The 13,824-nt window shown below is 38.0% G+C and overlaps 1 protein-coding gene across 1 annotated transcript in view; it reads left to right on the top strand.

Annotated features, from left to right (window-relative positions):
- CFAP47 (cilia and flagella associated protein 47) overlaps nucleotides 1-13,824 on the top strand; it is a 495,766-nt gene that overhangs the window by 49,876 nt on the left and 432,066 nt on the right. The window contains exons 11-13 of the mRNA XM_078064042.1: nucleotides 4,535-4,687; nucleotides 5,361-5,544; nucleotides 5,642-5,738. Coding sequence (XP_077920168.1) covers nucleotides 4,535-4,687; nucleotides 5,361-5,544; nucleotides 5,642-5,738 — 434 coding nt within the window. The remainder of the gene's footprint in view (nucleotides 1-4,534; nucleotides 4,688-5,360; nucleotides 5,545-5,641; nucleotides 5,739-13,824) is intronic.

The raw sequence follows: 13,824 nt of genomic DNA, 5'->3' as shown, positions 1-13,824 counted from the left end.
TTTGATGCCTGTTTCCTTCCCCAGATTAGGGAAGTTCTCTGCTATAATTTGCTCCAATATACCTTCTGCCCCTCTCTCTCTTTCTTCTTCTTCTGGGATCCCAATTATTCCCATATTGTTTCATCTGTGGTATCACTTATCTCTCGAATTCTGCCCTTGTGATCTAGTAGTTGTTTATCTCTCTTTTCCACCATTTTTAATTGCACCTCATTAATAGCTTTTTGATTTTACCTTAGTTAGATTTTAGTTCTTTTATTTCTCCAGAAAGGGTTTTTCTAGTATTTTCCAAGCTTTTCTCAAACCCAGCTAGTATCTTTATAATTGTCATTCTAAACTCTAGTTCCGACATCTTACTAATGTCCGTTTTGATTAGGTCCCTGGCAGTCAGTACTGCCTCTTGTTCTTTTTTTTGAGGTGAGTTTTTCCATCTTGTCATTTTGTCCAGAGGAGAATAGAGGAATGAGAGAACAAAATGCTAACAGGGTAAGAACAACCCCAGAAAAATATACACTAAACAAATCAGAGGAGACCTTCCAGAAAGTGGTCACTTTTCTGTTCAGAGAGTTGCTGCTATTCTTTTCTTCGATCTCCTGTTGATTTTGTAGGTGTTCAGAATGGTTTGATACCTTTCTAGCTGAATTCCTGGGACCAGACAAAATTTAGGTCTCCTCCTCCTCAGCCATCTTACTCCTCCCCTTTCATCTTCAATTTCTTTCATCAGTGTTTTACAGTTTTCAGAGTACAAGTTTTTCACCTCTTTGGTTAGGTTTGTTCCTAGGTATTTTATTATTTTGGGTATAAGTGTAAATGGGATTTTTTTCTTAATACCTCTTTCTGCTGCTTCATTATTAGTTTATAGAAATGCAACAGATTTCTGTACATTGATTTTGTATCCTGTGACTTTACTGAATTTGTATATCAGTTCTAGCAATTTTTTGGTGAAGTCTTTCAGGTTTTCTATATATAATATCATGTCCTCTGCAAATAATGAACATTTTACTTCTTCCTTAACGATTTGGATGCTTTTTATTTCTTTTTGTTGTCTGACTCTTGTGGTTAGGACTTCCTGTACCATGTCAAATGTAAGTGGTGAGAGTGGATATCCTTGTCTTGTTCCTGACCTTAGGGGAAAAGCTCTGTTTTCCCCATTGGGTATGATATTAGCTGTGGGTTTTTAGTTGATGGCCTTCATTATGTTGAGGTATGTTCCCTCTAAACCCACTTTGTTCAGGGTTTTTATCATGAGTAGATGTTGTACCTTGTGAAATGCTTTTTCTGTGTCTATTGAAATGATCATATGGTTTTTATCCTTTCTCTTACTGATGTGAAATATCACCTTGATTAATTTTTGAATTTTGAACCACCTTTGCAACCGAGGAATGAATCCTACTTGATTGTGGTGAATGATTTTTTTCAATGTATTGTTGAATTCAGTTTGCTAGCTTCATGAAGTTTATTCTTTATGGAGCGAATAAGCATTTAGGTATGTTAATAACCAGCTCTTTGTCACTTCAGGCATTTATTTTACTACTTCTTTCCGTTACCTTCCTTTACTCCTTGTTACAGACCTTGAGACTTCAGATATAGGAACCATTTCTAGATTCTAAAGGTGGTTAAGGTTCCTGAAGCCCGAGGGAAGTTTAAATTTCAACAACTGTCTTTTTTTTTTGCTTGTTTTAATTTTTTTTTGAATTATAGTTGACACGCAGTATCATATTAGTTTCAGGTGTACATCATATTGATTTGACAATTGTATACAGTAGGCAGTGCTTATAAGTGTAGCTATCATCTGTCATCATACAATGTTATTGCAGTATTATTGACAATATTTTCTATGCTGTAGTTTTCATCTCTGTGACTTATTTATTTTATAACCAGCAATTTGTACCGCTTTTATCCCCTTCACCTGTATTACCCATTCCCCTTACTGTCCTCTTCCCTGGCAACCACCAGTTTGTTCTCTGTATTTGTGAGTATTTCTGTTTTTCTGTTTTGTTTCTTAGATTTTACATATAAGTGAAATCATATGGCATTTGTCTTTTGCTGTCTGACTTATTTCACTTAGCATAATTCCCTAGGTCCATCCACTATTGCTAATGGCAAGATTTCATTCTTTATGGGTCAGTATAATATTCTATTATGTGTATATACATATATGTGTGTATATATATATTACATCTTATTTATTCATGTATCTATTCATGGACACTTGGATTTCTTCCATATCTTGGCTATTGCATATATCTTTTTGAATTAGTGTTTTTGTTCCAGTAATGGAATTACGGGTTTTATGGAATTTCTATTTTTATTTATGTTTTTTTTTTTTAAAAAAGGGTTTGTATTTGTTTCTTTTTTTTTAAAGATTTTATTTATTTTTTGACAGAGAGAGAGACAGCGAAAGAGGGAACACAAGCAGGGGAGTGGGAGAGGGAGAAGCAGGCTTTCTGCGGAGCAGGGAGTCCGATGCGGGGCTCGATCCCGGGACCCTGAGATGAGGACCTGAGCCGAAGGCAGATGCTTAACGACTGAGCCACCCAGGCGCCCCATATTTTTATTCTTTTGAGGAACTTCCATACCATTTTCCACAGTGGTTATACTAATTTACATTCACACCAACAGTGCAGGACAGTTCCCTTTTTTCCACATCGTCATCAATACTTATCATCTCTTGTGTTTTTAATACTAGCCATCCTGACTTGCGTAAGGTGACATCTCATTGTGGTTTTGATTTATATTTCCCTGATTATAAGTGATGTTGAACACATTTTCATGAGTCTGTTTGCCATCTGTATGTCTTCTCTGGGATAATGTCTATTTCAGTCATCTGCCCATTTTTAAATTGGATTATTTGGGGTTTTTTTGTGTTGAGTTGTATAAGTTCTTTATATAATTTGGATATTAACCCCTCATTGCACATATCATTTCCAAATATCTTCTCCCATTCAGTAGGTTGCTTTTTCATTTTGTTGATGGTTTCCTTCACTGTGCAAAAGCTTTTTAGTTTGATGTAATCAAATAGTTTATTTTTACTTTTGTTTCCCTTGCCTGAGGAGACATAACCTGAAAAATACTGCTAAGGCTGATGTCAAAGAGATTAGTGCCTATGTTTTCTTTTAGGAGTTTTATGGCTTCAAGCCTCACATTTAGATTTTTAATCCATTTTGAGTATTTTTGTGTATGGTGTAAGAGAGTGGTCCAGTTTCATTCTTTTGCGTGTAGCTGTCCTGTTTTCCCAGCACCGTTTATTGAAGAGACTGTCTTTTCCTCATTGTATGTTCTTGCTCCCTTTGTGGAAGATTAATTGAGTGTATAAGCATGGGTTTATTTCTGGGCTATGTTTTCCATTGATCTATGTGTCTATTTTTTGCCAGTACCATACTCTTTTGATTATTATAGCTTTGTAGTTTATCTTGAAATCTGGAACTGTGATACCTCCAGGTTTGTTCTTCTCAAGATTGCTTTGGTTCTTGGGGGTCTTTTCAACAACTGTTTTTGAATAGCAAAGCATTTATTTCTCTCTTATTGCCTAACTCTCATAAAGACTGTCATTCAGTTAAAGTTATCTTACTGTAACCATCGAGGACTTGTTGAAAACAGGGAGAAATATTAAATTTCATTTGACGGTATGACTAATAGATTCATACTTGAGTTAATTATTGAGGGTAAGAATCTTAATGATTGATAAAATCTGTTGAGTATTGAGGCAGACCAAGGTCAGAAGATATGAATAATTGTACATTTTGTTTTTATGGAAAAATATGGTGGGTGAAAGGAAGAGCATGAACTCAGATGAGTGATCATGAGATATAAAGTAGATGTACTTCATTTATGGATTGGTTTCTCTTTATCGATTTATCATTGATGCTTCTTGCATAAGCTCTGAGATGTTAAAAAAGTAATGGGTTTTAACAAAAGGATTTATGATTTTTATATATATACTTTTGTAATTTTTGTCACAGTCATTTGAAAGTATCTACCTCTTAGGAAACACTAATCAGATTCAGATCTAGTCCCATGTGTAACTCTAGAACTCTCCATTTTTTTTTTTTAAAGATTTTATTTATTTTTTAACAGCGAGAGACACAGTGAGAAAGGGAACACAAGCAGGGAGAGTGGGAGAGGGAGATGCAGGCTTCCCGTCGAGCAGGGAGCCCTAAGCGGGGCTCGATCCCAGGACCCTGAGATCATGACCTGAGCCGAAGGCAGACGCTTAACAACTGAGCCACCCAGGTGCCCCACTCTAGAACTCTCCAAATTGCTTACTTGACTGATTCCTGAAGAGTAGTTTTAGAGTAGGCACCATTGTATGGCAGTGACCTTAGGAATTTTCTCTAATTAGGTTAGGAAGAAAATTAGATCTTATTCTAGTTCTGTATGTCATAATGTCTTGCCATGTAAGAGGATATGAGGGAAAGGACTAGAACCTGCCTTCTTCACCATTCTGTGCTTAGCCGCTAGCATAGGAGACACTCAATAAAGACTGAATCAATGCATATATATATTTAAATATTGACATAACTTGCTCATCTTGTAGGACGATTTTCACAAAGATTCCAAGGTATAACTATGTGGATCCTGATTTCACATATACTAAATTTGAGAAAATTGAAAAGCAAGCACATGAAAATTATTATGCAAGATACATTAAACGTTTAAGAAGTGCGCGCCTGCGGAGACAAGCAGAGAGGTAAAGGTCACCTCCTCAAACAGTATGAAACGGATCATGGTGCCTGCGGAGCCAGATTTTTTTTCTTTACTCCTTAGTTTCTTTTTAGTGAATTAAGTGACCTTTTCATATATGAAAATAGCGAAAGCTTGAACTCCTTTAACTGCAGTTATTTCCTTCTTTCCTTTTGGTTCGGGAATGTCTTAACGTTGTTTTGTTTCCCCAGAAGCAGTTCTTGAGATGGGTTCCAACACAGTGTTCTTTTAGGAGAGACAAGATGAGGGAAGCAGGATAGGGCAGGGGAGGGAACTGAGAAATGATGTGTTTCAGGTAAGGCTTACACTCAGCCTGATGCCTAGGGTCTCTTGAAGCATAAATTATGCCACGTAGATGTTCCTGCGTTGTGCCAAAGGGGTTGTCTTTTTTTTTTTTCTTTTAAAGGGGCTCCTTTGTGCTGTCAGCCATTGATTGTGAGTTGTCCTTGGTTGTGGTGGGGTGGGCCTGACTTCCTTGGTGAGGTCTTTGAGAATGGGGCCTTCTCAGCAGAAGGTAATTTTATGCAGATCAGCGCATCATTCTTCCTAAGTGGTTCTGAGTGTGTCAGCAGCAGCATGAGCAATGGGGAATGTTGGGATTTGCCAGTGTATTTTCTAAAACCCTTGGCCTCAATTAGTTATTATTGTGATTTCAATAGGGAAGGCATGGATTCATGTAATGATACAGACATAGGATTACAGCCAGCGTCAGGTCTAACGTCACCTTCACTCTCCGAAACGGAAATAGAAGAGGAATATTCAGCAAAGTGTCTGATTAAACCTAACCAATTACTAAATACCAGAAATATAGAATCCAAGGAGACGAAAGCTCTGAGAAGAAAGGCATGTGCAATATTTTACATTCCATTAAGTCATGAGAATTCTTAAAATATCTTTTGCTAATATTGAATATTAATCTTGGAGTAACATTTTCCCACAGGTTCTCAAAGGACTTAAATCGGACCCATCCAAGCCCCATGAAAAACATGATTGCAGCTTAATTTTGACACCAAAGCAAATTCATCAAGTAATTGTTGGTAAGAATATATCAAAAGCTATTAAAGCCTTTGTTTTTTTTAACAGGTTTATTGGAGCATAATTTATATTCCATAAAATTGACCTGTTTAAAGTATGCAAGTCAGTGAATTTTAGTAAGTTTATGGGATTATGCAACCATCATCATAATTCAATTTTAGAATGCTGCCAATCACCCTCAGGACCATATGTACTTACTCCCAAATCCCACCCCTAGCCCCAGGCAACCGTTAATCAATTTTCTCTCACTGTGGATTTGCCTCTTCTGAACATTTCATGTAAAAGGAATCGTACAATATGTGGTCTTTCATATATTGCAGCTTTTACTTAGCATAATGATTTTGAGGTTCATCCAATAGGTATAAATAGGTATAAATATTTTCTTCCTTTTTATGTCTAAATAGCATTTCATTTTATGGGAGTACCACATTTTGTTTATCCATTTACCAGTTGATGGACACGAGCTGTTTTCAGTTTGAGGCTATTGTGAATAATGTTGCTATAAATGTTCGCATATAATTCTTTGAACATATGTTTTCATTTCTTTTGGTTAGATTCCTAGGAGTGGAATTGCTGAGTTGTGTGGTAAATTCCTGTCTAACATTTCAAGAAACTGCCAAAAACTTTCCAAAGTGCACCAAGTTACAGTCCCACCAACAGTGCACGAGGGTTACGATTACTCCACGTTCTCACCAGCAGATGTTATTTTCTGTCTTTCTTGATTATAGCCGTCCTGGTGGTGTGAAATGTTCTCACTGTGTTTTGATTTGCATTTTCCTCGTGACTAGGGTGTAGAATATATTTTCATGCATTTAAATTGACATAAATGTATATCTCCTTTGGAGGAGTGTCTTTCAAATTCTTAGCCCAATTTTTAATTTGAACATTTGCCTTCTTATTGCGGAGTTGTAAGTATTGTTTATATATTCTGGATACAAGTCCTTTATCAGTTATATGATTTCCAACGTCTGTGGCTTGTTTTTGTTTTTTAGTTTTTAAATAGTGTTGTTTAAAGCACAGAAGTTTTTACTTTAAGTGAAATTGAATTTATCGTTTTTTAAAAAAAATTTATGATAATTTTTTTTCTTTTGTAGATCATGCTTTTGATTTCATACCCAAGAAATCTGTAGCTAACTCAGTGTCACAAACATTTTCTCTTGTTTTCTTCTAAAATGTTTATAATTTTCGATCTTACATTTAGTACTACAATTCTATTTGGGTTAATTTTTATGTATGTTGTGAGTTAAGAGTCTAAATTCATATTGCTGTATGTGGCTGTTCAATTGTCTTAGCATCATTTGTTGAAAATACTATAATTCCTCATTGAATTAATTGCCTTAACACCGTTGTTGAAAATCAATCAACCATATATATCAGGCTTTATTTCTAGAGTCTCAGTTCTGTTCTGTTGATCTGTATGTCTGTCCTTATGACAGTTCTACACTGTCTTTGGTACTGTGCCTTTAGAGTAAGTTTTGAAATCGGTTAAGTGTAAATCCTCCAAATTTGCTCCTTTTTCAAGATTGCTTTGGTTATTATGGATATAAATCAGATTTTATTAAGACCCTCTTTGTCTTGTTTCTGGATCTCTTGCTTGTCCCAATCAGTATTGAAACCTCAGGTCATGATGTTTGCCGTTGAGATAATTATAATTTTGACAACATCCCTAGGCATGAGTTAAGAAACAAGTGACAGGGGCGCATGGGTGGCTTAGTCGGTTAAGCGTCTGCCTTCGGCTTGGGTCATGATCCTGGAGTTTGAGATCGAGCCCCGCATTGGGCCCCCTGCTCAGCGGGGAGTCTGCTTCTCCCTGTCCTCCTTCCTTGCTCGTTCTCTCTTGCTTGCTCGCTCTCTCTCAAATAAATAAATAAAATCTTAAAATAAAAAAAAAAAGAAACAAGTGACAGTTCCCTTGCGGAGGTGTTAAACAGTGTCCCTCCCTAGGTCATTTTCACTATTAAAAGATGATTATGGTTAAAGAAATAGTAGTCTATACTAGTCTGCAGAGGAAGTTTGTATTTCATTCTAGGCAGGATTAGGGTGGCCCTGAGGAAGATGTGGGCAGAAGATGATTAATTGGTATGGATGTGCTGATTCTCCCTCTAGGGAGAACTCAGTGCACAAAACACCAAATACCAATTCTTTTGTTAGCCAGACTAAAGGTGCAAGGTCAGAGGCAACACAATGGGAAGTGCTTAAATAGCTGGGTGGTGATGGCTTGGTCTGGCTAGTCAGTGGCCAAGTCTCAGATCAGTGAGGACTGTGGGAAATGCCCAAACCAGGATCTGGCTTCTGGGGAAAGCGGGTGACATGGACTGGCAAAAAGAGTTGGAATCTCCCCCCATTCACTGAGGTTCTGAATGGGAAATAGGACTCTGTGCTGTAAGAGCACCGGAGCTAAACCTCCCTGCCACACAGTGACAGTGAGGCCCTTGGGCATGGCAGACTGGGAACTCATTAGTTCATTGCCTGTCTGGAGTTGTGGATGCAGTTCATTTCAGGTTAAATGTCATTTACTGTGCCTCTCTTTTGTGCCAGGCATGTGATAGGTACCGGGCTTTATAGTCCCAGGGACTTATTTTCATTATTGGGTGTTACATGCTTTGTGTCTTCCAAATTGGTGACTGATTAATCAGATGAGCAAATCTATACAAATTCAAAAGGAGCAAAGTTAGAAGGCAATGTCCAGTGTCTCTTCTACGACTCCTCCACCAGCTTCTCTCCCTTCTTCACCTGCTGTCCTGAGTATTTTAATAATGACCCTTTCTCTGGGGACGGGGTCCCTGTGTGAGTTTACAAGGTCAGCAACTGCGATGGTGGGAATTTTGTATCACTCTCATTTTTATACCTTGAAGGTGTTTTTTGAGCCTCTGCACAGAACGGGGACTGGCACGATCAATGGAGATTACAATTTCAGAAAATTTTGCTCTGTATTTATATTTTAGAAAAGTGAAGTGGGGACCTCTGGGTGGCCCAGCATCTGACTCTTGACTTCGGCTCAGGTTATGATCTCAGGGTCGTGAGATCGAGCACCACGTCGGGCTCCAACGCTGGGCTTGGAGCCTGCTTCAGATTCTCTCTCTCCCTCTCTCTCTGTCTTTCTCCCGCTTCCTCTCTCTCTTTCTCTCTCTCTCAAAAAAAAAAAAAAAAAAGTGATTGTCAAGAGACATAGTAGAGGAGTTGGAGATTAATTGAATCAGTTAGTGAAAACTGTTGTAGAGGGGCGCCTGGGTGGCTCGGTTGGGCAGCTGCCTTTGGCTCGGGTCATAATCTCCAGGTTCCGGGATCAAGTGCTACATCGGGCTCCCTGCTCAGTGGGGAGTCTGCTTCTCTCTCTGCCTCTGCTGCTCCCCCTCCTTGTGCTCTCATGCTCGGGCATGTGTGATCTCTCTCTCAAATAAATAAAATCTTAAAAAAAAAAAAAAGGAAAGAGAACTATTACAGAGTCTGGGTTACATTGGATGTTGTGCAGAGAGTATTGTTTACTTCATCAGCAAATGTCCAGTCTCTTTGGTTTTAAGTTACCACTTATTGTTATATATAAGCCAGACATTGTGTTGAGCAGTGTATAAACATGATCTTATTTAATCCTTCAAATGATGTAAGCAACTTATAAGGTAATTGCTTTTACTTCCATTTTAGAGATGAGTAAAGTGAAGCCCAGACAGGTGATAAACCTTAATCAAATTGCTCAGTATTTAGTGGAAAGGAGCGGATTTGAAATTAGGTTTCTCTAGCCACACTTTTTAAATTAAAATAATTAATTAATTAATTTAGAGAGCTTGGGCAGGGGGGAGGGGCAGAGGGTGAGGAAGAGAGAGAATCTCAAGCCAACTCCGCACTGAGCATGGAGCCCGACTGGGGGCTTGATCTTACGACCCTGAGATCATGACCTGGGCTGAAACCAAGAGTCAGACACTTGACCTACTGAGCCACCCAGGCGCCCCTCTACACACACTTTCTATCTTAATTTCTCTTTCCATTCCTCTTTCACAACCTGTATTTTTCTCTACAGTATTTGTCTCAGCTTCTTCCCCAACTTCCTTTATGTCTACTTCACAGTATTGTTAAATCAGAATCTAGAATTCTGTATCTGTTTTCATAAAACATATTAGTCTGCATTTTTGCTTTTTTAAAGTTCGTTTTTACTATCTTTGTTGTAATGTAATGTTGGCCTCATAAACTGAGTTCAGAGACTTAGGAAATGTTCATTCCTTTACTATATTCTGAAAGAGATTATGTTGAATTGTTTTTCAAATGTTAGAGTTCTTCATAGTAACCATCTGGGAAAGGAGAGTTCATTTTCAGAGGATGTTTAATTACAAATTCAATTTCTTTAGTAGTTGTAGGACCATTCAGATAATCTATGCCATTTTAGGAGGGTTTTGGTAGTTTGTGGTTTTTCTGGAATTGATCCCCTCCATAAAGATATCCCATTTATGTGCATAGAATTGTTCATAGCATTCCCAAATTATCCCTTTATTGTCTAGGTTAGAAACATCTGTAGTGATATAGCCTCTCTTCTTCTTAATATTGAGAATTTATGTTTTTCTTGTTATTTTCCTTTCTCAGTCTCAGTGGAGGTTTATCAACTTTATTGGTCATTTCAAAGAACCAGCGTTTGGTTTCATTGCTTTTCTCTATAGTTTTTCTGTTTTTAATTTTAATGACTTCTTATATTTGTCATTTCCTCCTATTTGCTTTGGATTTTTATTTGGATTGCCCTTTTTTTTTCTAATTTCTTGAGATAGCAGCTTAAATTATTGATTTATACCCTTCTTTTTTTTCCTTTTAAATATTTTATTTATTTATTTGAGAGAGTGACAGAGATAGTGAGAAAGTGCATGAGTGGGGAAGAGAGGGAGAAGCAGGTTCCCCACTGAGCAGGGAACCTGATGCGGGGCTCGATCCCAGGCCCTGGGATCATGACCTGAGCCAAAGGCAGACGCTTAACCGACTGAGCCACCCAGGTGCCCCTACCCTTTTTTTTTTCTAATATAATCATTTAGTGCTATGCATTTCTCACTAAACAGTACTTTAGCTATATCTTAACATATTCTTAAATATTTTCATTTTCTTTTAGCTCAGTATACAGTTGACCCCTGAACAACGTGGTTAGTGATGCCAAACCACCCCCCCACACACACCATGTGTTTGAAAGTCTGTGTATAACTTTTGACTCCCCCAGAAGTTAACTACCTACTGTTGACTGGAAGCCTTACTGATAAGATAAACAATTGATTAATACATAGTTTGTATGTTATATGTGCTATGTACTGTATTCTTAAATAAAGTAAACTAGAGAAAAGAAAATGTTACTAAGAAAATCATGGGGCCCCTGGGTGGCTCAGTCAGTTAAGTGTCTGCCTTTGGCTCAGGTCATGATCCCAGGGTCCTGGGATGGAGCTTCATGTGGAGCTCCCTGCTCAGCGGGGAGCCTGCTTCTCCCTCTCCCTCTGCAACTCCCCACTGCTCGTGCGTGCTCTCTCTCTCAAATGAATAAATAAAATCTTAAAAAAAAAGAGAAAATCATAAGAAAATACATTTACTGTACAGTAGAGTAGTAGAATGAAGCACCCCACATCTCCTTGTCCCCACCCAAAGTTCGCAAAGCTGGATCTTGGAGTGACACCTGCTTCTTGTTCCTCTACCCAGGAATGTGGGAAGCCTCCTTCCAAGTGGAGTCTGGGGGAATTCAGAGAACCAGGAGAGGCCGATCACCTTTATCCACTTCTGTAGGTCACTTGCTTTATCTGACCCCTCTTATGGGGTTCTAACACAGTTTCTGCTTTCAGGAAATGCTGGCAAGTGTTGAGCAGCCAGTTACCTGACAGTATGAACTCCCCACCTGGAAGCACTTTCAGCACCATGTACAGTGCCCCTCTCCGTTGTCCACTTTGGGCTTCTCCCGGGGGCTATTCTGACCTGCCCCCCCCCACACACACATCCATGTTCTCCCAGACCCCTTGATCCAGGGGTGGAAGGTGGGTTATCATTCAGTGGTCCTTGTTCAACTCCCACTAGTGAAGGGCTCTGCTGCTTTGGCGAGAATCCCTCCCCAGAGCCAATTCCTTTGTGAGGAGTGTCTGGATCAGGCAAAAGCCTTGCTGTTCCAGCTTTCTCTGCATCTTTCCTCAGCCTTCCCTTTGCTTCTAGTTATTTGGTGATTAATATAAAATACATGTTTATTGGGGTGGAGGTGCATATAAGTGGACCCATGCAGTTGAAACCCCTATTGTTCAAGGGTCAACTGTGTTATCTAATTTTCCTTGAAATACTCTCTTTGGCTCATCAGTTATTTAGAAGTGTGTTACTTAAATTCCAAGATTTTTTGGTTTTTTTTTCTGCTATGGTTTTCTAGTTTGATTCCATTTGGTCAAAGTACACACATGTATGTATTCAATTCTTTTAAATTTTTCAAGATTTGTTAAGGGTGATCCTGGATGTGGTCCCTTTTGTTGAAGGTTCATGTGACTTGAAAAGAAGTATTCTGCTATTGTGGGATGGAGTGTTCTTTAAATGTCAATTATATCCCAGTTAGTTAAAGGTATTTATTTCTACTAAATCCTTACTGCTTTTTTGTCTAGACAGTCTGTCAGTTATTGACAAAGGTGATTGACATCCCAAACTGTGATTGTAGATTTTATTATTTCTCCTTTTAATTCTGTCTGTTTTGCTTCACATATTTTGAAGCTCCCCTGTTTGGTACATACACATTTAAGACTGTTATGCCTTCATGGTCCCTTTTTTCATTATGTAATGTCCCTCTTTGTCCCTGGTAATTTTCTTTGTTCTGAAATGTAGTTTGTCTGATATTGATCTAGCTACCACAGCTTTCTTTTGTTTAGCCTTTGCATTGTTTATCTTTTTACTTGTTTCTACTTTTGACTTACGTATGTCATTGTATTTGAAGTAAGTTTCCTGTGGGCAGCATATAGTACTTTTTCATCCATTCTGACAATCTCTGTTTTTTAATTGGTGCATTTGTGTCATTTACATTTGATATAAATGTTGTTATATCAAGACTATGGAATGTTATTCAAGATTCTTTGTTTTTACTTTCAAGTTTATCTCAAAAGTTTAAAAAGTTTTCAAAAGTCTGGGCATGGCTTTCTTTGGATTTGTTCTGTTCGGGTTTCACTGAGCTTCTAGAATGTGAAAGTTTACTTTTTTTTTTTTGCTGCATTTGGGCATTTTTCAGCTGTCATTTTTTTCCCAAATATTTTCCCAGTCCCCTCCATCCTTTACTTTCTCATCCTGGGGCTCCACTTACATGATTTTTAGACCTTTTGCTTTTGTTCCATGGGTCTCTGAGACTCTTAATTTTTTTCAATCTGTTTTCTTTTTGTTTGTCAGATTGGAAAAATTCTGTTGATATTTCTTCAGGTTCACCAGCTTTTTCTTCTGTCCTCCCATTCTGTTAAAGGGCATACTCAAGAGGTTTCTATTTTACTTCCTGTATTTTTTAATCTTAGAGTTTCTATTTAGTTCTTCTTTGGATATTCTCTTTCTTTGCTGAAACTGTTTTTCTACTTATTTCAAGAGTATTCATCATTGCTTATTTGGTCATTTTTATAATAGCTTCTTTAAAACTTTTGTCAAGCAATTTGATCATCTCTGTCATCTCAGTCTTGGTATGATGAGTAATTTTGGTTTATACCTTGGGCATTTTGAGTACTATATTATGAGACTTTGTTTACTATTTAAATAATCTATTTTAGGATGCAGATGATCCATTTAGCTCTGGAACATACATTGTAGTCCACATTTGTGTGCTGGGTAACAAATGTCAATTTAATTTTCAAAGCGTTTGTGGTACTATGCTGGTTTTCCCTTTTTGTATGCTCCCCAGAAGACTATATGAAACCCAGGCATTATTTCACATTGTAGTTCTGTTTTTTTTTTTTTTTTAAGATTTTATTTATTTATTTGACAGAGAGAGAGATTGAGCACACAAGCAGGGGGAGTGGGGGAAAGGGAGAAGCAGGCTTCCCGCCGAGCAGGGAGCCCAATGTGGGGCTCGATCCCAGGACCCTGAGATCATGACCTGAGCCGAAGGCAGTCGCTTAACCAACTGAGCCACCCAGG

Source organism: Halichoerus grypus, chromosome X, assembly GCF_964656455.1.
Source record: "Halichoerus grypus chromosome X, mHalGry1.hap1.1, whole genome shotgun sequence".
In the NCBI taxonomy this organism is placed as follows: domain Eukaryota; kingdom Metazoa; phylum Chordata; class Mammalia; order Carnivora; family Phocidae; genus Halichoerus; species Halichoerus grypus.
The sequence above is the reverse complement of the archived record's forward strand: the minus strand, read 5'-3'. Positions and strand labels throughout refer to the sequence as shown.